Source organism: Scyliorhinus torazame, unplaced genomic scaffold (assembly GCF_047496885.1).
Source record: "Scyliorhinus torazame isolate Kashiwa2021f unplaced genomic scaffold, sScyTor2.1 scaffold_336, whole genome shotgun sequence".
Classification (NCBI taxonomy): domain Eukaryota; kingdom Metazoa; phylum Chordata; class Chondrichthyes; order Carcharhiniformes; family Scyliorhinidae; genus Scyliorhinus; species Scyliorhinus torazame.
The window spans coordinates 1-24,595 of record NW_027308063.1 but is presented as its reverse complement, the minus strand read 5'-3'; the positions used below and the strand labels follow the sequence as shown (position 1 = coordinate 24,595).

General features: G+C 53.5%; 1 protein-coding gene across 1 annotated transcript in view; it reads left to right on the top strand.

Moving 5' to 3' along the window:
* LOC140406176 (maestro heat-like repeat-containing protein family member 1) overlaps positions 1-24,141 on the top strand; it is a gene marked incomplete at its 3' end in the record, with an annotated part of 30,163 nt that extends 6,022 nt beyond the window's left edge. Inside the window, exons 2-6 of the mRNA XM_072494317.1 lie at positions 17,194-17,339; positions 19,333-19,464; positions 21,637-21,799; positions 22,760-22,858; positions 23,990-24,141. Coding sequence (XP_072350418.1) covers positions 17,194-17,339; positions 19,333-19,464; positions 21,637-21,799; positions 22,760-22,858; positions 23,990-24,141 — 692 coding nt within the window. The remainder of the gene's footprint in view (positions 1-17,193; positions 17,340-19,332; positions 19,465-21,636; positions 21,800-22,759; positions 22,859-23,989) is intronic.
* Between the last annotated feature and the right edge of the window lie 454 nt (positions 24,142-24,595).

Below are 24,595 nucleotides of genomic sequence, written 5' to 3'. Positions count from 1 at the left end.
CAAACTCCACACGGACAGTGACCCAGGGCCGGGATTCGAACCCGGGTCCTCAGCGCCGTGAGGCAGCCGTGCTAACCACTGCGCCACGTGACGACCCCTTGACTCCCTTGTTAATCAAAAACCTCTCGAACAGTCTTGAATATATCCCAGTCCGGCTTCCAGTGCTTCCTGGGGAAGAGAAATCCAAAGTCACTCAACCCTCTGAGGGAAGAAAATCTTCCTGATCTTGTTGAGATGCCCTATTTTGAACCCCTCCTTTTGACCCTCGCACCCTGTCAAACCCCCAGGGAATCTTGTGTTTCAATAAGATCACCTCTCATTCTCCGAAACTGCAATGGGTGCAGGCCCGGCCTGCTGCAACCTTGTGCAGAAGAGAACCCCTTCATCCAGGGGTTAGGGTGGCGAGTGAGACCGTTGTCCATGCCGCCAGTTTCAAACGGTTGTATAATGATTTGGATGAGGGAACAAAATGTAACATCTCCAAAGTTTGCAATGTTGGGCGGGAAGGTGAACTGTGACGAGGATGCTGGGATCCTACAGCAAGATCTGGACAGGTTGGGCGAGTGGGCAAATCAATGGCAGATGCAGTATAATTTGGAGAAGTGTGAGGTTATTCACTTTGGAAGCAAAAACAGGAAGGCAGATTACTACCCGAATTGTTGTAAATTGGGAGAGGGGAGTGTGCAGCGGGACCTGGGTGTCCGTGTGCACCAGTCGCTGAAGGTAAGCATGCAGGTGCAGCAGGCGGTAAAGAAGGCTAATGCTATGTTGGCCTTCATTGCGAGAGGTTTCGAGTATAGAAGCAGGGATGTGTTGCTACAATTGTACAGGGTCTTGGTGAGGCCAACCATTTCAGACTGAGATAAGGAGACATTTCTTCTCACACAGGGTGTGAAGAATTCATTACCACAGGAAGTAGTTGATGCTAAAACATTGAATATATTCTCGAGGTGGCTGGATGTAGCACTTGGGGAGAATGGGATCAAAGGCTATGGGGAGAAAGCAGGATTGGGCTATTGAGTTGGATGATCAGCCATGATCGTGATGAATGGGAGAGCAGGCTTGAAGGGCCAAAAGGCCTCCTCCTGCTCCTAACTTCTATGTATCTATGTATATCCTTTCCGCTAACACTCTGGTTGCACCCCCGGACCCTCTCCCTTAGCCCCAGGCCTCGGACTGGGAGAACACGGCAGCTGCAAAGACAGATACGCAGGTTTAGTGAGTGACTGACGAGGTGCCAAATGGAGTGTAATGTGGGAAAGTTAATCAACTTTGGTCAGCGGATGAATTGAAGAATGAGAGGTGATCTCAGAACAAAGGTCCTGAGTGGCTTTGACAGGGCGAACCTAGAGATTGTTTCCCTGGTCGGGGGATCTAAAACACGGGGGGGGGACACGCTTGGGGTGAGGGAGCTGATCATTTAGGACCGGGATGAGGAGAAATTACTCCGAGGAATGTGAACGTTTGGAATTCTCAACCCCAGAGGGTTGTAGACGCTCCTTCGTTGAATATATCGACGGCTGGGCTCGACAGACTGCTGGTGTCTCCGGGAATTCCGGGATGCGGGGAGCGGGATACGAGTTGAAGCCCGAGACCAGGGATGGTCGTATTGAGGAGTGGAGCAGATACAGCTCGAGAGGGCACAGACTAAAATGAAAAGTGAAAGAAGCAAAAGTGCAGACGGGAGTGTCTTCCGAACAGCGAGTGTTTAGGATCTGGTATGCACCGTCTGAGAGTGTGGTGGAGGCAGGGTCACACAGCGAGTGGTTAGGGTCTGGAATGCACTGTCTGTGAGTGTGGTGGAGAGAGATTCACACAGCGAGTGGTTAGGATCTGGAATGCACTGTCTGAGAGTGTGGTGGGGGCAGATTCACACAGCGAGTGGTTAGGATCTGGAACGTACTGTCTGAGAGTGTGGTGGAGGCAGATTCACACAGCGAGTGGTTAGGGTCTGGAATGCACTGTCTGTGAGTGTGGTGGAGAGAGATTCACACAGCGAGTGGTTGGGGTCTGGAACGTACTGTCTGAGAGTGTGGTGGAGGCAGATTCACACAGCGAGTGGTTGGGGTCTGGGATGCACTGTCTGTGAATGTGGCGGAGGCAGATTCACACAGCGAGTGGTTAAGGTCTGGAATGCACTGTCTGAGAGTGTGGTGGAGGCAGGGTCACACAGCGAGTGGTTAGGATCTGAAATGCACTGTCTGAGAGTGTGGTGGAGGCAGATTCACACTGCGAGTGGTTAGGGTCTGGAATGCACAGTCTGAGAGTGTGGTGGAGGCAGGGTCACACAGCGAGTGGTTAGGATCTGGAATGCATTGTCTGAGAGTGTGGTGGAGGCAGAGTTAGGATCTGGAATGCACTGTCTGAGAGTGTGGTGGAGGCAGATTCACACAGCGAGTGGTTAGGGTCTGGAATGTACAGTCTGACAGTGTTGTGGAGGCAGATTCACACAGCGAGTGGTTAGGATCTGGAATGCACTGTCTGAGAGTGTGGTGGAGGCAGATTCACACCGCGTGGTTAGGATCTGGAATGCACTGTATGAGAGTGGGGTGGAGGCAGATTCACACAGCGCGTGGTTAGGGTCTGGAATGTACAGTCTGACAGTGTGGTGGGGGCAGATTCACACAGCGAATGGTTAGGATCCGGAATGTTCTGTCTGAGAGTGTGGTGGAGGCAGATTCACACAGCGAGTGGTTAGGGTCTGGAATGCACTGTATGAGAGTGTGGTGGAGGCAGGGTCACACAGCGAGTGGTTAGGATCTGGAATGCACTGTCTGACAGTGTGGTGGAGGCAGATTCACACAGCGAGTGGTTGGGGTCTGGAATGCACTGCCTCAGAGTGTGGTGGGGGCAGATTCACACAGCGAGTGGTTGGGGTCTGGAATGCACTGCCTGACTGTGGTGGAGGCAGATTCACAGAGCGAGTGGTTGGGGTCTGGAATGCACTGTCTGAGAGTGTGGTGGAGGCAGGGTCACACAGCGAGTGGATAGGGCCTGGAATGTACAGTCTGACAGTGTTGTGGAGGCAGATTCACACAGCGAGTGGTTAGGGTCTGGAATGCACTGCCTGAGAGTGTGGTGGAGGCAGATTCACACAGCGAGTGGTTAGGGTCTGGAATGCACTGTCTGTGAGTGTGGTGGAGAGAGATTCACACAGCGAGTGGTTAGGATCTGGAATGCACTGCCTGAGAGTGTGGTGGAGGCAGATTCACACAGCGAGTGGTTAGGGTCTGGAATGCACTGTCTGTGAGTGTGGTGGAGAGAGATTCACACAGCGAGTGGTTAGGATCTGGAATGCACTGTCTGAGAGTGTGGTGGAGGCAGATTCACACAGCGCGTGGTTAGGATCTGGAACGTACTGTCTGAGAGTGTGGCGGAGGCAGATTCACACAGCGAGTGGTTAGGGTCTGGAATGTACTGTCCGAGAGTGTGGTGGAGGCAGATTCACACAGCGAGTGGTTGGGGTCTGGAACGTACTGTCTGAGAGTGTGGTGGAGGCAGATTCACACAGCGAGTGGTTGGGGTCTGGGATGCACTGTCTGGGAGTGTGGTGGAGGCAGATTCACACAGCGAGTGGTTAAGGTCTGGAATGCACTGTCTGAGAGTGTGGTGGAGGCAGGGTCACACAGCGAGTGGTTAGGATCTGGAATGCATTGTCTGAGAGTGTGGTGGAGGCAGAGTTAGGATCTGGAATGCACTGTCTGAGAGTGTGGTGGAGGCAGATTCACACCGCGTGGTTAGGATCTGGAATGCACTGTATGAGAGTGGGGTGGAGGCAGATTCACACAGCGCGTGGTTAGGGTCTGGAATGTACAGTCTGACAGTGTGGTGGGGGCAGATTCACACAGCGAGTGGTTAGAATCTGGAATGCACTGTCTGAGAGTGTGGTGGAGGCCGATTCACAGAGCGAGTGGTTGGGGTCTGGAATGCACTGTCTGAGAGTGTGGTGGAGGCAGGGTCACACAGCGAGTGGTTAGGATCTGGAATGCACTGCCTGAGTGTGGTGGAGGCAGATTCACACAGCGAGTGGTTGGGGTCTGGAATGCACTGTCTGAGAGTGTGGTGGGGACAGATTCACACAGCGAGTGGTTAGGATCTGGAATGCACTGTCTGAGAGTGTGGTGGGGGCAGATTCACACAGCGAGTGGTTAGGATCTGAAATGTACTGCCTGAGTGTGGTGGAGGCAGATTCACACAGCGAGTGGTTGGGGTCTGGAATGCACTGCCTGAGAGTGTGGTGGGGGCAGATTCACACAGCGAGTGGTTAGGATCCGGAATGTTCTGTCTGAGAGTGTGGTGGAGGCAGATTCACACAGCGCGTGGTTAGGATCTGGAATGCACTGTCTGAGAGTGTGGTGGAGTCCGATTCGCACAGCGAATGGTTAGGATCCGGAATGTTCTGCCTGACAGTGTGGTGGAGGCAGATTCACACAGCGAGTGGTTAGGGTCTGGAATGCACTGTATGAGAGTGTGGTGGAGGCAGGGTCACACAGCGAGTGGTTAGGATCTGGAATGTATTGTCTGAGAGTGTGGTGGAGGCAGGGTCACACAGCGAGTGGTTAGGCTCTGGAATGCACTGCCTGAGTGTGGTGGAGGCAGATTCACACAGCGAGTGGTTTGGGTCTGGAATGCACTGCCTGAGAGTGTGGTGGAGGCAAGGTCACACAGCGAGTGGTTAGGATATGGAATGCACTGTCTGAGAGTGTGGTGGGGGCAGATTCACACAGCGAGTGGTTGGGGTCTGGAATGCACTGCCTGAGTGTGGTGGAGGCAGATTCACACAGCGAGTGGTTAGGGTCTGGAATGCACTGTCTGAGAGTGTGGTGGAGGCAGGGTCACACAGCGAGTGGTTAGGATCTGGAATGCACTGTCTGAGTGTGGTGGAGGCAGATTCACACAGCGAGTGGTTAGGATCTGGAATGCACTGTCTGAGTGTGGTGGAGGCAGATTCACACAGCGAGTGGTTAGGTTCTGGAATGCACTGTCTGAGAGTGTGGTGGAGGCAGGGTCACACAGCGAGTGGTTAGGATCTGGAATGCACTGTTTGAGAGTGTGGTGGAGGCAGGGTCACACAGCGAGTGGTTAGGGTCTGGAATGCACTGTATGAGAGTGTGGTGGAGGCAGGGTCACACAGCGAGTGGTTGGGGTCTGGAATGCACTGCCTGAGTGTGGTGGAGGCAGATTCACAGAGCTAGTTGTTAGGGTCTGGAATGCACTGTCTGAGAGTGTTGTGGAGGCAGATTCACACAGCGAGTGGTTAGGGTCTGGAATGCACTGCCTGAGAGTGTGGTGGAGGCAGATTCACACAGCGAGTGGTTGGGGTCTGGAATGCACTGCCTGAGTGTGGTGGAGGCAGATTCACACAGCGAGTGGTTAGGGTCTGGAATGCACTGTCTGACAGTGTTGTGGAGGCAGATTCACACAGCGAGTGGTTGGGGTCTGGAATGCACTGCCTGAGTGTGGTGGAGGCAGATTCACACAGCGAGTGGTTAGGGTCTGGAATGCACTGTCTGAGAGTGTGGTGGAGGCAGGGTCACACAGCGAGTGGTTAGGATCTGGAATGCACTGTCTGAGAGTGTGGTGGAGGCAGATTCACACAGCGAGTGGTTAGGATCTGGAATGCACTGTCTGAGTGTGGTGGAGGCAGATTCACACAGCGAGTGGTTAGGTTCTGGAATGCACTGTCTGAGAGTGTGGTGGAGGCAGATTCACACAGCGAGTGGTTAGGATCTGGAATGCACTGTATGAGAGTGTGGTGGAGGCAGGGTCACACAGCGAGTGGTTAGGGTCTGGAATGCACTGTATGAGAGTGTGGTGGAGGCAGGGTCACACAGCGAGTGGTTGGGGTCTGGAATGCACTGCCTGAGTGTGGTGGAGGCAGATTCACAGAGCGAGTGGTTAGGGTCTGGAATGCACTGTCTGAGAGTGTGGTGGAGGCAGGGTCACACAGCGAGTGGATAGGGCCTGGAATGTACAGTCTGACAGTGTTGTGGAGGCAGATTCACACAGCGAGTGGTTAGGGTCTGGAATGCACTGCCTGAGAGTGTGGTGGAGGCAGATTCACACAGCGAGTGGTTAGGATCCGGAATGCACTGTCTGAGAGTGTGGCGGAGGCAGATTCACACAGCGCGTGGTTAGGGTCTGGAATGTACTCTCTGTGAGTGTGGTGGAGACAGATTCACACAGCGAGTGGTTAGGATCTGGAATGCACTGTCTGAGAGTGTGGTGGAGGCAGATTCACACAGCGCGTGGTTAGGATCTGGAACATACTGTCTGAGAGTGTGGCGGAGGCAGATTCACACAGCGAGTGGTTAGGGTCTGGAATGTACTGTCCGAGAGTGTGGTGGAGGCAGATTCACACAGCGAGTGGTTGGGGTCTGGAACGTACTGTCTGAGAGTGTGGTGGAGGCAGATTCACACAGCGAGTGGTTGGGGTCTGGGATGCACTGTCTGTGAATGTGGCGGAGGCAGATTCACACAGCGAGTGGTTAAGGTCTGGAATGCACTGTCTGAGAGTGTCGTGGAGGCAGGGTCACACAGCGAGTGGTTAGGATCTGGAATGCACTGTCTGAGAGTGTGGTGGAGGCAGAGTTAGGATCTGGAATGCACTGTCTGAGAGTGTGGTGGAGGCAGATTCACAGCGAGTGGTTAGGGTCTGGAATGCACTGTCTGAGAGTGTGGTGGAGGCAGGGTCACACAGCGAGTGGTTTGGATCTGGAATGCACTGTCTGAGAGTGGTGGAGGCAGAGTTAGGATCTGGAATGCACTGTCTGAGAGTGTGGTGGAGGCAGATTCACACAGCGAGTGGTTAGGGTCTGGAATGCACTGTCTGAGAGTGTGGTGGAGGCAAGGTCACACAGCGAGTGGTTAGGGCCTGGAATGCACTGTCTGAGAGTGCGGTGGAGGCAGATTCACACAGCGAGTGGTTAGGATCCGGAATGTTCTGTCCGAGAGTGTGGTGGAGGCAGATTCACACAGCGAGTGGTTGGGGTCTGGGATGCACTGTCTGTGAATGTGGCGGAGGAAGATTCACACAGCGAGTGGTTAAGGTCTGGAATGCACTGTCTGAGAGTGTGGTGGAGGCAGATTCACACAGCGAGTGGTTAGGGCCTGGAATGCACTGTCTGTGAATGTGGCGGAGGCAGATTCACACAGCGAGTGGTTAAGGTCTGGAATGCACTGTCTGAGAGTGTGGTGGAGGCAGATTCACACAGCGAGTGGTTAGGGTCTGGAATGCACTGTCTGAGAGTGTGGTGGAGGCAGGGTCACACAGCGAGTGGTTAGGCTCTGGAATGCACTGTCTGAGAGTGCGGTGGAGGCAGATTCACACAGCGAGTGGTTAGGATCCGGAATGTTCTGTCTGAGTGTGGTGGAGGCAGATTCACACAGCGAGTGGTTAGGATCCGGAATGTTCTGTCTGAGAGTGTGGTGGAGGCAGATTCACACAGCGAGTGGTTAGGGTCTGGAATGCACTGTCTGAGAGTGTGGTGGAGGCAGATTCGCACAGCGAATGGTTAGGATCCGGAATGTTCTGCCTGACAGTGTGGTGGAGGCAGATTCACACAGCGAGTGGTTAGGGTCTGGAATGCACTGTCTGAGAGTGTGGTGGAGGCAGATTCACACAGCGAGTGGTTAGGATCTGGAATGCACTGTCTGAGAGTGTGGTGGAGGCAAGGTCACACAGCGAGTGGTTAGGATCTGGAATGTACAGTCTTACAGTGTTGTGGAGGCAGATTCACACAGCGAGTGGTTAGGATCTGGAATGCACTGTCTGAGAGTCTGGTGGAGGCAGATTCACACAGCGCGTGGTTAGGATCTGGAACGTACTGTCTGAGAGTGTGGCGGAGGCAGATTCACACAGCGAGTGGTTGGGGTCTGGAATATACTGTCTGAGAGTGTGGCGGAGGCAGATTCACACAGCGAGTGGTTGGGGTCTGGAATGCACTGTCTGAGAGTGTGGTGGAGGCAGATTCACACAGCGAGTGGTTAGGGTCTGGAATGCACTGTCTGAGAGTGTGGTGGAGGCAGATTCACATAGCGCGTGGATAGGGTCCGGAATGCACTGTCTGAGAGTGTGGTGGAGGCAGATTCACACAGCGCGTGGTTAGGGTCCGGAATGCACTGTGTGAGTGTGGTGGAGGCAGATTCACACAGCGAGTGGTTAGGTTCTGGAATGCACTGTCTGAGAGTGTGGTGGAGGCAGATTCACACAGCGAGTGGTTAGGTTCTGGAATGCACTGTCTGAGAGTGTGGTGGAGGCAGATTCACACAGCGAGTGGTTAGGATCTGGTATGCACTGTATGAGAGTGTGGTGGAGGCAGGGTCACACAGCGAGTGGTTAGGGTCTGGAATGCACTGTATGAGAGTGTGGTGGAGGCAGGGTCACACAGCGAGTGGTTGGGGTCTGGAATGCACTGCCTGAGTGTGGTGGAGGCAGATTCACAGAGCGAGTGGTTAGGGTCTGGAATGCACTGTCTGAGAGTGTGGTGGAGGCAGGGTCACACAGCGAGTGGATAGGGCCTGGAATGCACAGTCTGACAGTGTTGTGGAGGCAGATTCACACAGCGAGTGGTTAGGGTCTGGAATGCACTGTCTGAGAGTGTGGTGGAGGCAGGGTCACACAGCGAGTGGTTAGGGCCTGGAATGTACAGTCTGACAGTGTTGTGGAGGCAGGGCCACACAGCGAGTGGATAGGGCCTGGAATGTACAGTCTGACAGTGTTGTGGAGGCAGATTCACACAGTGATTCTCCATACTCCCAGAATGCTTTGGTCCACTGCAATTCGCAAACCGACACAACCGGTCCACAGCAGACGCCATTTCCCTGGCCCTGCACTCATCCCTGGAGCATCTCGACAACAAGGACTCCTACACCAGACTCCTATTATTGACTTCAGCTCTGCCTTCAGCACCATAATCCCAGCCAAGCTCATATAAAAGCTCCAAAACCTAGGTCTTGGCTCCTTCCTCTGCAACTGGATCCTCGACTTCCTGACCCACAGACCACAATCAGCAAGGATAAACAACAACACCTCCTCCACGATAGTCCTCAATACCGGGGCCCGCAAGGCTGCGTACTTAGCCCCCTACTCTACTCCCTGTACACATACGACTGCGTGCAAAATTTGGTTCCAACTCCATCTACAGGTTTGCTGACGATACGACCCATAGTGGGCCGGATCTCGAATAACTATGAGTCCGAATACAGGAGGGAGATAGAACCTCGTGGAGTGGTGCAGCGACAACAATCTCTCCCTCAGTGACACCAAAACTAAAGAGCTGGTAATTGACTTCAGGAAGCAAAGTACTGAACACACCCCTGTCAGCATCAACGGGGCCGAGGTGGAGATGGTTAGCAGTTTCAGATTCCTAGGAGTGCACATCTCCAAAAATCTGTCCTGGTCCACCCATGTCGACGCTACCACCAAGAAAGCACAACAGCGCCTATACTTCCTCAGGAAACTAAGGAAATTCGGCATGTCCACATTGACTCTTACCAACTTTTACAGATGCACCATAGAAAGCATTCTATCCGGCTGCATCACAGCCTGGTATGGCAACTGATTTGATTTATTGTCACATGTACCGAAGTACAGTGAAAAGTATTTTTCTGTGGCCGAGGGAACGTACACAGTACGTACATAGTAGACACAAGAATAATCAACAGAGAACATTGACAAATGGTACATCGACAAACAGTGATTGGTTACAGTGATGAACAAGGGGCCAAACAAAGCAAACTGTTTGTCCCAAGTCCGTAAGAAATGAGAGAGTTGTGAACACCGCCCAGTGAACACCGCCCAGTCCATCACACAAACCCGCCTCCCATCCATGGACTCAGTCTACACCTCCCGCTGCCTGGGGAAAACGGACAGCATAATCAAAGACCCCTCCCACCCAACCACACACACATGTTCTGGTCGGGTCCGGCACTGGATGAGTACTGGAGGGGCGTGGCAAAGGTGATCTCAAAGGTGGTGAAGGTCCGGGTCAAGCCAGGTTGGGGGTTAGCTATATTTGGGGTAGCGGAACAGCCGGGAGTGCAGGAGACGAAAGAGGCTAATATTCTGGCCTTTGCGTCCCTGATAGCCCGGCAAAGGATCTTACTCGTGTGGAAGGAAGCGAAACCCCCCAGCGTGGAGACCTGGATAAACGACATGGCACGGTTCATAAAACTGGAACGAATGAAATTTGCGCTGAGAGGATCGGCTCAGGGGTTCTCCAGGCGGTGGCAACCGTTCCTTGACTATCTCGCGGAACTTTAAGGGAAAATAAGGTGTCTGAGATAGGGAGGGATTGTGGGGCTGGAGGAGGTTACAGAGATAGCGAGGGGTGTAGGGGATGGAGGAGGTTACCAAGATAGGGGAGGGGTTGTGGGGCTGGAGGAGGTTACAGAGATAGGGTGGATTGTGGGGCTGGAGGAGGTTACAGAGATAGGGAGGGGTTGTGGGGCTGGAGGAGGTTACAGAGATAGGGAGGGGTTGTGGGGCTGGAGGAGGTTACAGGTGGGGGGTTTGTGGGGCTGGAGGAGGTTACAGAGATAGGGAGGGGTTGTGGGGCTGGAGGAGGTTACAGAGATAGGGAGGGGTGTAGGGGATGGAGGAGGTTACTGAGATAGGGAGGGGTTGTGGGGCCGGTGAAGGTGACCGAGATAGGGAGGGGTTGTGGGGCTGGAGGAGGTTACAGAGATAGCGAGGGGTGTAGGGGCTGGAGGTTACAGATGGGGAGGGGTGTAGTGGCTGGGGGAGGTTTCAGATAGGGAGTGTTGTAGTGTCTGGGGGAGGTTACAGAGATAGGGAAGGTTGTGGGGCTGGAGGTTACAGAGATGGGGAGGGTTGTAGTGGCTGGGGGAGGTTACAGAGATGGGGAGGGGTGTAGGGGCTGGGGGAGGTTACAGAGATAGGGAGGGTTGTAGTGGCTGGGGGTGGTTACAGAGATAGGGAGGGTTGTCGGGGCTGGAGGAGGTTAGAGAAAGGGAGGGTTGTCGGGGCTGGAGGTGGTTACAGAGATAGGGAGGGTTGTAGTGGCTGGGGGTGGTTACAGAGATAGGGAGGGTTGTAGTGGCTGGGGGAGGTTACAGAGATAGGGAGGGTTGTGGGGCTGGAGGTGGTTACAGAGATAGGGAGGGTTGTAGTGGCTGGGGGTGGTTATAGAGATAGGGAGGGTTGTAGTGGCTGGGGGAGGTTACAGAGATAGGGAGGGTTGTAGTGGCTGGGGGAGGTTACAGAGATAGGGAAGGTTGTAGTGGCTGGGGGTGGTTACAGAGCTGGGGAGGGGTGTAGGGGCTGGAGGTTACAGCGATAGGGAGAGTTGTGGAGCTGGAGGTTACAGAGATTGGGAAGATTCTAGTGCCTGGGGGAGGTTACAGAGATTGGGAAGGTTGTAGTGGCTGGGGAGGAGTGTAGGGGCTGGAGGTTACAGAGATTGTGAGGGTTGTGGGGCTGGAGGTGGTTACAGAGATAGGGAGGGGTGTAGGGGCTGGGGGAGGTTACAGAGATAGGGAGGGTTGTAGTGGCTGGGGGTGGTTACAGAGATAGGGAGGGTTGTAGGGGCTGGAGGAGGTTAGAGAAAGGGAGGGTTGTAGGGGCTGGAGGAGGTTACAGAGATAGGGAGGGTTGTGGGGCTGGAGGTGGTTACAGAGATAGGGAGGGTTGTAGTGGCTGGGGGTGGTTACAGAGATAGGGAGGGTTGTAGTGGCTGGGGGAGGTTACAGAGATAGGGAGGGTTGTGGGGCTGGAGGTGGTTACAGAGATAGGGAGGGTTGTAGTGGCTGGGGGTGGTTATAGAGATAGGGAGGGTTGTAGTGGCTGGGGGAGGTTACAGAGATAGGGAGGGTTGTAGTGGCTGGGGGAGGTTACAGAGATAGGGAAGGTTGTAGTGGCTGGGGGTGGTTACAGAGCTGGGGAGGGGTGTAGGGGCTGGAGGTTACAGCGATAGGGAGAGTTGTGGAGCTGGAGGTTACAGAGATTGGGAAGATTCTAGTGGCTGGGGGAGGTTACAGAGATTGGGAAGGTTGTAGTGGCTGGGGAGGAGTGTAGGGGCTGGAGGTTACAGAGATTGTGAGGGTTGTGGGGCTGGAGGTGGTTACAGAGATAGGGAGGGTTGTGGGGCTGGAGGTTACAGAGCTGGGGAGGAGTGTAGGGGCTGGAGGTTACAGAGATTGGGAAGGTTGTAGGGGCTGGAGGTGGTTACAGAGATGGGGAGGGTTGTGGGGCTGGAGGTTACAGAGATAGGGAGGGTTGTGGGGCTGGAGGTTACAGAGATAGGGAGGGTTGTGGGGCTGGAGGTTACAGAGATAGGGAAGGTTGTAGTGGCTGGGGGAGGTTACAGAGATAGGGAGGGTTGTAGTGGCTGGGGGAGGTTACAGAGATAGGGAGGGTTGTAGTGGCTGGGGGTGGTTACAGAGATAGGGAGGGTTGTGGGGCTGGAGGTGGTTACAGAGATAGGGAGAGTTGTAGTGGCTGGGGGTGGTTACAGAGATAGGGAGGGTTGTAGTGGCTGGGGGAGGTTACAGAGATAGGGAGGGTTGTAGTGGCTGGGGGTGGTTACAGAGCTGGGGAGGGGTGTAGGGGCTGGAGGTTACAGCGATAGGGAGAGTTGTGGAGCTGGAGGTTACAGAGATTGGGAAGATTCTAGTGGCTGGGGGAGGTTACAGAGATTGGGAAGGTTGTAGTGGCTGGGGGTTACAGAGCTGGGGAGGAGTGTAGGGGCTGGAGGTTGCAGAGATTGTGAGGGTTCTGGGGCTGGAGGTGGTTACAGAGATAGGGAGGGTTGTGGGGCTGGAGGTTACAGAGCTGGGGAGGAGTGTAGGGGCTGGAGTTTACAGAGATTGGGAAGGTTGTAGTGGCTGGGGGAGGTTACAGAGATTGGGAGGGTTGTGGGGCTGGAGGTTACAGAGCTGGGGAGGAGTGTAGGGGCTGGAGGAGGTTACAGAGATAGGGAGGGTTGTGGGGCTGGAGGTTACAGAGATCGGGAAGGTTGTGGTGGCTGGGGGAGGTTACAGAGATTGGGAGGGGTGTAGTGGCTGGGGGTTACAGAGCTGGGGAGGGGTGTAGGGGCTGGAGGTGGTTATAGAGATGGGGAGGGTTGTGGGGCTGGAGGTTACAGAGATAGGGAGGGGTGTAGGGGCTGGAGGTGGTTACAGAGATGGGGAGGGTTGTGGGGCTGGAGGTTACAGAGATAGGGAGGGTTGTGGGGCTGGAGGTGGTTACAGAGATAGGGAGGGTTGTGGGGCTGGAGGTTACAGAGATAGGGAGGGTTGTGGGGCTGGAGGTTACAGAGATTGGGAAGGTTGTAGTGGCTGGGGGAGGTTACAGAGATAGGGAGGGGTGTAATGGCTGGGGGTTACAGAGATAGGGAGGGGTGTAGGGGCTGGAGGTGGTTACAGAGATAGGGAGGGTTGTGGGGCTGGAGGTTACAGAGATTGGGAAGGTTGTAGTGCCTGGGGGAGGTTACAGAGATAGGGAGGGGTGTAGTAGCTGGGGGTTACCGAGCTGGGGAGGGGTGTAGGGGCTGGAGGTGGTTACAGAGATAGGGAGGGTTGTGGGGCTGGAGGTTACAGAGATTGGGAAGGTTGTAGTGCCTGGGGGAGGTTACAGAGATTGGGAGGGGTGTAGTAGCTGGGGGTTACAGAGCTGGGGAGGGGTGTAGGGGCTGGGGGAGGTTACAGAGATAGGGAGGGTTGTGGGGCTGGAGGTTACAGAGATTGGGAAGATTCTAGTGGCTGGGGGAGGTTACAGAGATGGGGAGGGTTGTAGTGGCTGGGGGAGGTTACAGAGATAGGGAGGGGTGTAGTAGCTGGGGGTTACAGAGCTGGGGAGGGTTGTAGGGGCTGGAGGTGGTTACAGAGATAGGGAGGGTTGTGGGGCTGGAGGTTACAGAGATTGAGAGGGTTGTAGTGGCTGGGGGAGGTTCCAGAGATGGGGAGGGGTGTAGTAGCTGGGGGTTACAGAGCTGGGGAGGGGTGTAGGGGCTGGAGGTGGTTACAGAGATAGGGAGGGTTGTGGGGCTGGAGGTTACAGAGATAGGGAGGGTTGTAGTAGCTGGGGGTTACAGAGCTGGGGAGGGGTGTAGGGGCTGGAGGAGGTTACAGAGATAGGGAGGGTTGTGGGGCTGGAGGTTACAGAGATTGGGAAGGTTGTAGTGGCTGGGGGAGGTTACAGAGATTGGGAGGGGTGAAGCTATGAAGGTTTTTCAGATTGTGTCTGGTAACATTGCACAGGCTGAGGAATGAGTGACGGGTCCTACCCTCTGGACTGTTGTGCATGGACTTGCCCAGGAGGAACTTGCCTGCAGGTTTCTGTGGGAGTGTTGTTAACTCGGTGTGTAGGTCGATGAGGAAGCTGTTCTCTCTCTCTCCTCGGAGAGTTCAGCGGGTTGTGTCGAGGGTTAATTCTGGTGCCTCAAAACCCCCCTCCCCCATTCCATTTTTTTTCTTCATAAAATATACTTTATTCATAAAATCTACCATGAACATTACAGAACATTTCGAATTGTCTTGACTGTACATTTCCATCAGAGTTACACATTCCCTTGACTTTTTTTCCATTCAATTTTGATAACCTTACACGTATATCGCTCTTTACGTTACAATTCCTTCTTAAATATTTACATTGTCATGTTTCTTTTCTACATTGGAGTGTTAATGGCCCAGACCGAGGGGGGTTTACACTGTTACCCGCCCCTCGGTGTATGTTTACCCTCCCCCATTCCATTGCCCCACCAATGGCAGACGTGCCCTCAGCTGCCTCAGCCCTAAGCTCTGAAAATCCCTCCCCAAAACTGTGTACCTCCCGTTCCTCCTTTTAAGACGGGCCTTACATCCAATCTCTTTGGATTTGGATTGGATTTGTTTATTGTCACGTGTACCGAGGTTCAGTGAAAAGTATTTTTCTGCGAGCAGTTCAACAGATCATTAAGTACAGGGGAAGAAAAGGAAATAAAAGAAAATACATAATAGGGCAACACAAGGTACACAATGTAACTACATAAGAACCGTCATCGGATGAAGCATACAGGGTGTAGTGTTAATGAGGTCAGTCCATAAGAGGGTCGTTTAGGAGTCTGGTAACAGCAGAGAAGAAGCTGTTTTTGAGTCTGTTCGTGCGTGTTCTCAGACTTCTGTATCTCCTGCCCGATGGAAGAAGTTGGAAGAGTGAGTAAGCCGGGTGGGAGGGGTCTTTGATTATGCTGCCCGCTTTCCCCAGGCAGCGGGAGGTGTAGATGGAGTCAATGGATGGGAGGCAGGTTTGCGTGATGGACTAGGCTGTGTTCACGACTCTCTGAAGTTTCTTGCGGTCCTGGGCCGAGCAGTTGCCATACCAGGCTGTGATGCAGCCCGATAGGATGCTTTCTATGGTGCATCTGTAAAAGTTGGTAAGAGTCAATGTGGACATGCCGAATTTCCTTAGTTTCCTGAGGAAGTATAGGCGCTGTTGTGCTTTCTTGGTGGTGGCGTCGACGTGGGTGGACCAGGACAGATTTTTGGAGATGTGCACCCCTAGGAATTTGAAACTGCTAACCATCTCCACCTCGGCCCCGTTGATGCCGACAGGGGTGTGTACAGTACTTTGCTTCCTCAAGTCAATGACCAGCTCTTTAGTTTTCCTGGCATTGAGGGAGAGATTGTTGTCGCTACACCACTCCACTAGGTTCTCTATTTCCCTCCTGTATTCGGACTCATCGTTATTCGAGATCCGGCCCACTATGGTCGTATCGTCAGCAAACTTGTAGATGGAGTTGGAACCAAATTTTGCCACGCAGTCGTGTGTGTACAGGGAGTAGAGTAGGGGGCTAAGTACGCAGCCCTGCGGGGCGCCGGTATTGAGGACGATCGTGAAGGAGGTGTTTATTCTAACTGATTGTGGTCTGTGGGTCTTTGTTCTGGGGTTGCAGTGCTCCTGTGAAACTGGATGATCTTACTGCCTTAAAGACGCTATATCAATGGAAATTATTGAGAGGGCGAGGGAGGAGTGACTGCTGTTGACTGATTCTGAGAGAGGCGAAGTGAGAGAGGGAGCCATTTCTGCTCAATTTGATCGGGGAGCAGAGAGGCCAAGGCCTCGCCCTGGTGTTCTGAGCAACACCACGGAAACCAGACCATCTCGTCAGTGTATTGGTGTTCATTGAGCGAGGATTGGAGTACAGGAGCAGGGATGTCTTGCTGCAATTATACAGGGCATTGGTGAGACCACACCTGGAGTATTGTGTGCAGTTTTGGTCTCCTTCTCTGAGGAAGGATGTTCTTGCTCTCGAGGGAGTGCAGCGAAGGTTTACCAGACTGATTCCTGGGATGGCGGGACTGACGTACGAGGAGAGATTGAATCGGTTCGGATTGTATTCGCTGGAGCTCAGAAGAATGAGGGGGGATCTCATAGAAACCTATAAAATTGTAACAGGACTGGACAGGGGAGATGCAGGAAGGATATTGAGTTGGATAGTCAGCCATGATCATAATGAATGGCGGAGCAGGCTCGAAGGGCCGAATGGCCTCCTGCTTTCCAGGGTTCTTTGACCTTTTTGTGGGAACTTGCTGTGCACGGCAGTGACTACAATTCAAAGTGGAAGTTAGTTGGGTCTGAGGAACTTTGCGACATCCAGTGTCAGTGAGAAACTGTATGGGGACCAGAACAAATGGAGTGAGGGGGGACTGGAGCTTTTCTTGGGCTTCTGGAACTGAGTGGATGGGGTTTATTAACTTAGTGAGAGTAGGGACAGCACAGTGGTGCAGTGGTTAGCACTGCTACCTCACGGCGCCGAGGACCCGGGTTTGATCCCGGCCCCGGGTCTCTGTCCGTGTGGAGTTTGCACATTCTCCCCGTGCCTGTGTGGGCCTCGGCGCTCTGATCTGCAGGCCCACAACCCCCCCCCCTCCCCTAGCTATGGCCTCTTGAACCTCAATGGGGGGGGAATGTTGGAGAGACATGCCTTCAGGCTGCCCGTGCCCAAAACCCCAGAAATCCCTCCCTTAAACCCCTCCTGCCTCACTTCTCGCTTTCCTCCTTTACGATTCCCCCTCCCTCGTTGAGCGGGCCTTGGTCACCTCCCTTAATCTCTCCACGTGCGACACGGTGTCAGGGTTGGTCAGAGAGTCACTCCAGTGCAGCGAGGTTTGAGAGTGTGATTTAAATGGACATTGAAGTGACGAGGGAGGTTTTTGGCTGGGTTAATGAGTGCTCTGTGCTTCCCTCCGCAGCTTTTTCTGTCGCACTGATCGACGCAGCATTTGATAAGGATGAGTGCGTCCGGCAGGAAGTGTCGCAGGCTCTCCGGGAACTGGGCTACCGTCACCCTCGGCTGGTGCTCCTTGCCTGTCACTCTTACCTCAGCAAGCACAGTAAGGTAGGCCGCAGGGCCTGAGGCCTGCTCTGTCAGATACCGCCCTGTGGCCTCAAACCAGCTTCCTGTTCGATACATTGACCTCCAGGCCCAGCCTGTAACCTCGGGGAAATCTGACTGATTTGAAAAAAATATATAAATTTAGAGTACCCAATTCATTTTTTTCAATTAAGGGCCAATTTAGCGTGGCCAATCCATCTGCCCTGCACATCTTTGGGTTGTGGGGGCAAAACTCACACAAACTCGGGGTGGGGGGGGATGTGAAAACTCCAAACGGACAGTGACGCAGAGCCGGGATCGAACCTGGGACCTCGGTGCCGTGAGGCAGCAGTGCTAACCACTATGCTGCCCCAAAAATCTGACTGATTTTGGGCCTAGCTGTGGGCGGTCCTGTGTTCGATTTGTGGGACGGTTATGGCGCACGAGGAGGCCACTCGATGCCCGTGTTGGCCCTCTGCAAGCCCAACTCGGCTCATCCCATTCTGCCACCTTTTCCCTGTAACCCTGCACGTGGGGAGCGGGGGGCGGGGGGGGGGGGTGGGGGGGGGGACGGCCGATGGCGGACTGGTAACCCAGATGCCCAGACTTTGGGGAGATGGGTTCAAATCCCACTATGGCAGCTGGTGCAATTTAAATTTGAGTAATAAATCTGGAGGCTGGTCTCCGTGATGCTGACCATGAATTTATTGTGGTAAAAACCCATCTGGTTCACCCAATGCCACTTTTAGGGAAGGAAATGGCGGCGCGGTGGTTAGCACTGCTGCCTCAGAAGGGTGCCGGGTTCGATTCCCGGCTTGGGTCACTGTCTGTGCGGAGTCTGCACGTTCTCCCCGTGTCTGCGTGGGTTTCCTCCGGGTGCTCCGGTTTCCTCCCACAAGTCCCGAAAGACGTGTTTGTTAGGTGAATTGGACATTCTCCCTCTGTGTACCCGAACAGGCGCCGGAATGTGGTGACTAGGAGCTTTTCACAGTAACTTCATTGCAGCGTTAATGTAAGCCTACTTGTGACAATAATGAAGATTATTTATTATTGAGTTGATGGGCACCAAGTACCAACGACGCCCACATCTCTGGAAGAATTTTTTTTAAATGCGATTCTCTTTTAAGAACCACAATTGAATGGGCCTCTACCACAGCGAGGCCGCGCACTCCACATCCTAACCACTGGCTGCAGTTTCTCTTCCTGTCTCAATCGCTGAAAACCGGTGCCCTCCAATTCTCGACCTGTCCGTAAGACCAGAAGAGACAGGAACAGAATGAGACCACTCGGCCCATCTAGTCTGCTCCGCCATTCAATCATGGCTGATATTTTTCTCATCCCCATTCTCCTGCCTTCTCCCCATAACCCCTGATCCCCTTATTAATCAAGAACCTATCTATCTCTGTCTTAAAGACACTCCGTGATTTGGCTCCACAGCCTTTTGCGGCAAAGAGTTCCACAGAGTCACCACCCTCTGGCTGAAGAAATTTCTCCTCATCTCTGTTTTAAAGGAGCGTCCCTTTAGCCTGAGATTGTGTCCTCTGGTTCTAGTTTTTCCTACAAGTGGAAACATCCTCTCCACAGTCCACTCTATCCAGGCCTCGCAGTATCCTGTAAGTTTCAATAAGATCCCCCCTCATCCTTCTAAGCTCCGAGTACAGACCCAGAGTCCTCAACCGTTCCTCATACGACAAGCTCTTCATTCCAGGGATCGTTCTTGTGAACCTCCTCTGGAACCTTTCCAAGGCCACCATTGAAATGAAAAAAATGAAAATCGCTTATTGTCACAAGTAGGCTTCAAATGAAGTTACTGTGAAAAGCCCCTAGTCGCCACATTCCGGCGCCTGTTCGTGGAGGCTGTTACGGGAATTGAACCGTGCTGCTGGCCTGCCTTCGTCTGCTTTCAAAGCCAGCGATTTAGCCCTGTGCTAAACAGCCATTGGGGCAGCGGTTTCTCCTTATCTTCCCTCTCATTGTGATATTCAATTCCTCCGTCAAAATCTCTCTCTTTCTCCAGCTGGTCCATGTTCATCGCATCATCATACTCCACAGCATGGAGGCCATCGTCAAGGAAACCATCAGCCAGCTGGACCAATCCCTGGCCAGGATGGTCATCTCCTTAGCTTCGGAAGAGATGACCAGATCGAAGGTAATTTTCCCAACTTGACCAGTCCCTCCCTGGCACAGGAACACTGATATTTCTCTGTGCTGTGTTCTGCCTGTGTGACTGGCTGCTCAGTGGTGGGGGTCATCATAGTCAGCAGGGGGTTGTGAGCCTCTGACAGGGCACCTGATTATTCTCCTCCGTTTTAAAACAAACTGTTTCGCCCCTGCCCACGATGACGTTCCACACGAGAGACCCGTTAACTGACCAGAAACTGTGGCCTTGAAATCTGAACATTGGGGGTTCAGGTCCTGCTCCAGAAACTTCACCACACCAGACCGACAAGTGCGGCACTGAGGGAGTGCTGCACTGACAGAGGGTCAGTACTGAGGGAGTGCTGCACTGTCAGAGGGTCAGTACTGAGGGAGTGCTGCACTGACAGAGGGTCAGTACTGAGGGAGTGCCGCACTGTCAGAGGGTCAGTACTGAGGGAGTGCTGCACTGTCAGAGGGTCAGTACTGAGGGAGTGCTGCACTGTCAGAGGGTCAGTACTGAGGGAGTGCCGCACTGTCAGAGGGTCAGTACTGAGGGAGTGCTGCACTGTCAGAGGGTCAGTACTGAGGGAGTGCCGCACTGTCAGAGGATCAGTACTGAGGGGGTGCTGCACTGACAGAGGGTCAGTACTGAGGGAGTGCTGCACTGTCAGAGGGCCAGTACTGAGGGAGTGCTGCACTGTCAGAGGGCCAGTACTGAGGGAGTGCTGCACTAGCAAGGGGGTCAGTACTGAGAGAGTGCCGCACTGTCAGAGAGTCAGTACTGAGGGAGTGCTGCCCTATCAGAGGGTCAGTACTGAGGGAGCGCTGCCCTGTCAGAGGGTCAGTACTGAGGGAGTGCTGCACTGTCTGAGGGCCAGTACTGAGGGAGTGCTGCACTAGCAAGGGGGTCAGTACTGAGGGAGTGCTGCCCTATCAGAGGGTCAGTACTGAGGGAGCGCTGCACTGTCAGAGGGTCAGTACTGAGGGAGTGCTGCCCTATCAGAGGATCAATACTGAGGGAGCGCTGCCCTGTCAGAGGGTCAGTACTGAGGAAGTGCTGCACTGTCAGAGGGCCAGTACTGAGGGAGTGCTGCACTAGCAAGGGGGTCAGTACTGAGGGAGTGCTGCCCTATCAGAGGGTCAGTACTGAGGGAGGGCTGCCCTATCAGAGGGTCAGTACTGAGGGAATGCTGCACTGTCAGAGGGTCAGTACTCCGGGAATGCTGCACTGTCAGAGGGTCAGTACTGAGGGAGGGCTGCACTGTCAGAGGGTCAGTACTGAGGGAGTGCCGCACTGTCAGAGGGTCAGTACTGAGGGAGTGCTGCACTGTCAGAGTGTCAGTACTGAGGGAGTGCTGCACTAGCAAGGGGGTCAGCACTGAGGGAGTGCTGCACTGTCAGAGTGTCAGTACTGAGGGAGTGCTGCACTAGCAAGGGGGTCAGTACTGAGAGAGTGCCGCACTGTCAGAGAGTCAGTACTGAGGGAGTGTTGCCCTATCAGAGGGTCAGTACTGAGGGAGCGCTGCCCTGTCAGAGGGTCAGTACTGAGGGAGTGCTGCACTGTCTGAGGGCCAGTACTGAGGGAGTGCTGCACTAGCAAGGGGGTCAGTACTGAGGGAGTGCTGCCCTATCAGAGGGTCAGTACTGAGGGAGTGCTGCACTGTCAGAGGGTCAGTACTGAGGGAGGGCTGCCCTGTCAGAGGGCCAGTACTGAGGGAGTGCTGCCCTATCAGAGGGTCAGTACTGAGGGAGTGCTGCCCTATCAGAGGGTCAGTACTGAGGGAGGGCTGCCCTATCAGAGGGTCAGTACTGAGGGAGTGCTGCACTGTCAGAGGGTCAGTACTGAGGGAGGGCTGCCCTGTCAGAGGGCCAGTACTGAGGGAGTGCTGCACTGTCAGAGGGTCAGTACTGAGGGAGTGCTGCACTGTCAGAGGGTCAGTACTGAGGGAGTGCTGCACTGTCAGAGGGTCAGTACTCCGGGAATGCTGCACTGTCAGAGGGTCAGTACTGAGGGAGGGCTGCACTGTCAGAGGGTCAGTACTGAGGGAGTGCCGCACTGTCAGAGGGTCAGTACTGAGGGAGTGCTGCACTGTCAGAGGGTCAGTACTGAGGGAGTGCTGGACAGAATGGCGGGTGCGTCTGGACAGAATGTTTGACCTGTGCGGTGTTTTTTCTGCTCCAGGAGGTGCTCCCTGACTGGCAGGAAGCTGCCAGTAACCTGCTCGTGGCTTTGGGATGCAGGTTCATCAACGAGGTGATGGAGGAGATTCTGCAGAAGTTCCAGCCGGGGATTCTACCCCATTTCTTTGTGGTTCGCACACTGGCCAACCTCTCCACAGCAAACGGTGAGGCTGACGGTGCTATTCGGTTTCCTAGCTGATCTCTCTCTCTAGTTTTGTGGCCATTTTGCAGGGCCTATGAGATCATGGTTGACCTGCGGCCTAAATCCAAACAGGTTCACCACCACCTTCTCCGTGTGGGATCCTTCGCCAACCTGTGTTTGCCTGCCACTAGAGAACTTTTCTCTTCCTTTACTCTGTCAAAACCCTTCTTGATTTTGAAAAACTCTGTTAAATCCCTCCTCGCTTTAACCTTCTCTGCTTGAAGGAGAACAAGTCCAGCTTCCTCCGTCACCACATTAACTGAACGCCCTTGCCCTCAAAAAAGCCTGAATTGTAGGCCCGGAATTGGACTTACGACTCCAGCTGAGGCCTAACCAGTAATCTATCTGTTTGTTTTGTTAATTGAGTTTTATGGGATGTGGGCTTCGCTGGCTAGGCCGGCATTTTTTTACCCATCCCTAATTACCGTGTGTACAATCTACAAGATGCACTGCAGTAACTGACCAAGGTTCCTTCGACAGCACCTCCCAAACTTATAACCTCTACCATCTAGAAGGGCAAGAGCAGCGGATACCTGGGAACCCCACCACCTGGAGGTTCCCCTGCAAGTCGCTCACCTCCCTGACTTGGAAATATATCGCCGTTCCTTCACTGTCGCTGGGTCAAAATCCTGGAACTTCCTCCTAACAGCACGGTGGGTGTACCGACACCTCGTGGACTGCAGCGGTTCAAGAAGGCAACTCACCACCACCTCACCGAGGGCAATTAGGGATGGGTAACAAATGCTGGCCTAACCAACGACGCCCACACCCCATAACGAATTAAAACAAAAGCCAAGTTCTCTCCCATCACCACATTTAAAATTGGGCGAGTTAGTTTGGTTTATTTTGAGACTTTGTTGTAATTTTCTGCTGCTGCCTGTGCACCATCGCTGCTGTACTGACTGCTGAGTTTGTTCCTCAGTGTACGGCATGGTACCCTTCCTGACCGCCATCTTGGGGACAATGCTGCCGATGCTGGGAATGGCAAAGCAGGACGCCATGAAATCTGTCTTCACCATTGGTAAGAGATTTATCGAATATGATGGGAGCAGTGTAGAGGGAGACCTACTCTGTATCTGACAACAGCACGGTAGCACACTGGTTAGCGCTGTTACTTCACAGCGCCAGGGTCCCGGGTTCGATTCCCGGCTTGGGTCACTGTCTGTGCGGAGTCTGCACGTTCTCCCCGTGTCTGCGTGGGTTTCCTCCGGGTGCTCCGGTTTCCTCCCACAGTCCAAAGACGTGCAGGTTAGGTGGATTGGACATTCTGAATTCTCCTCAGTGTACCCGAACAGGCGCAGGAATGTGGCGACTAGGTGATTTTCACAGTAACTTCATTGCAGTGTTAATGTAAACCTACTTGTGACACTAATAAAGATTATTACTATTACTCTGTATCTAACCCCGTGCTGTACCTGTCCTGGGAGTGTTTGATGGGGACAGTGTATAGGGAGCTTTACTCGGTATCTAACCCCGTGCTGTACCTGTCCTGGGAGTGTTTGATGGGGACAGTGTAGAGGGAGCTTTACTCGGTATCTAACCCCGAGCTGTACCTGTCCTGGGAGTGTTTGATGGGGACAGTGTAGAGGGAGCTTTACTCTGTATCTAGCCCCGTGCTGTACCTGTCCTGGTAGTGTTCAATGGGGACAATGTAGAGGGAGCTTTACTACCTAACCCCGTACTGTACCTGTCCTGGGAGTGTTTGATGGGGACAGGGTAGAGGGAGCTTTACTCTGTATCTAACCCCGTGCTGTACCTGTCCTGGGAGTGTTTGATGGGGACAGCGTGGAGCGACATTGTGTGTGAGCAGGACCGAGCTCAGAGTAAGGTTGAATCGTTGACCCTGTGCGATATTAACTAGCTGGAAGTCGCTGCCGATGCAGTCAGTTGATGGAAGCAGAGATGATGAAAGATTTCTAAAGGGAATTTGATGGACAGCTAAGCAAAGTAAATACACAGGGCCGCCTGGGGGCGGGGGGGGGATGGTGAGGCGAAGGGGGTTGGGGGACTTAATGGATTACTCCGCTGAGGGGGAACATGGGATGGTCGGATTGTCTCCTGTGCTGTAATAACTCCATGAGCCTCCTGCATTTTTATTCGGTGTTATTCATGCTAATCTGTCCCCTTTCCTTTGTCGTTCTTGCGGCTGTAGCTCTGGGACATTTCAGCGAGAGTATCCTCGAGTACCTGGCCAACCTGGATAAAGCCCCGGACCCCACTGTCAGGAAAGACGCCTTCTCCAGTGAGATCTACGCCTCGTACGAGATTCTCTTCAACGTGTGGCTGCAGCACAAAGAGACCAAGGTGGGGGGGGGGGGGGGTTTCAATGATTTTTGGACTTACTGCTGAACCCCCAAATACCCCCCCCCTCCCCAGCTATTTAATTCTGGTTACGGGAACTTCAATTTGAATTTTTCCTTTTCCTGCTTCCCAATTCAACCAATGGCTGTGTCTATTTACTCCTTGGGCAATAATATAAAAGCGTCGGGGGTGGTACACACTCTGAAAATGTTGTGGACTGCGAGGAGAATAATGCTGGATTTGAGGAGATGTGTTGGTGAAATGGGCAGTTAGGCGGCAGAGGAAGTTCAATCAGGAGAAATGTGAAGTGATTCATTTTGGTCGTAAGAATATGGAAAATAAGATATAAAAGAAAGGTTTACAACAGGAAGAGGGAGCTGGGTGTATCTGTGCAGAGATCATTGAAGGTGGCAGGACAGGTGGAGAGAGCAGTTAATGAAGCACATAGTATTCTGGG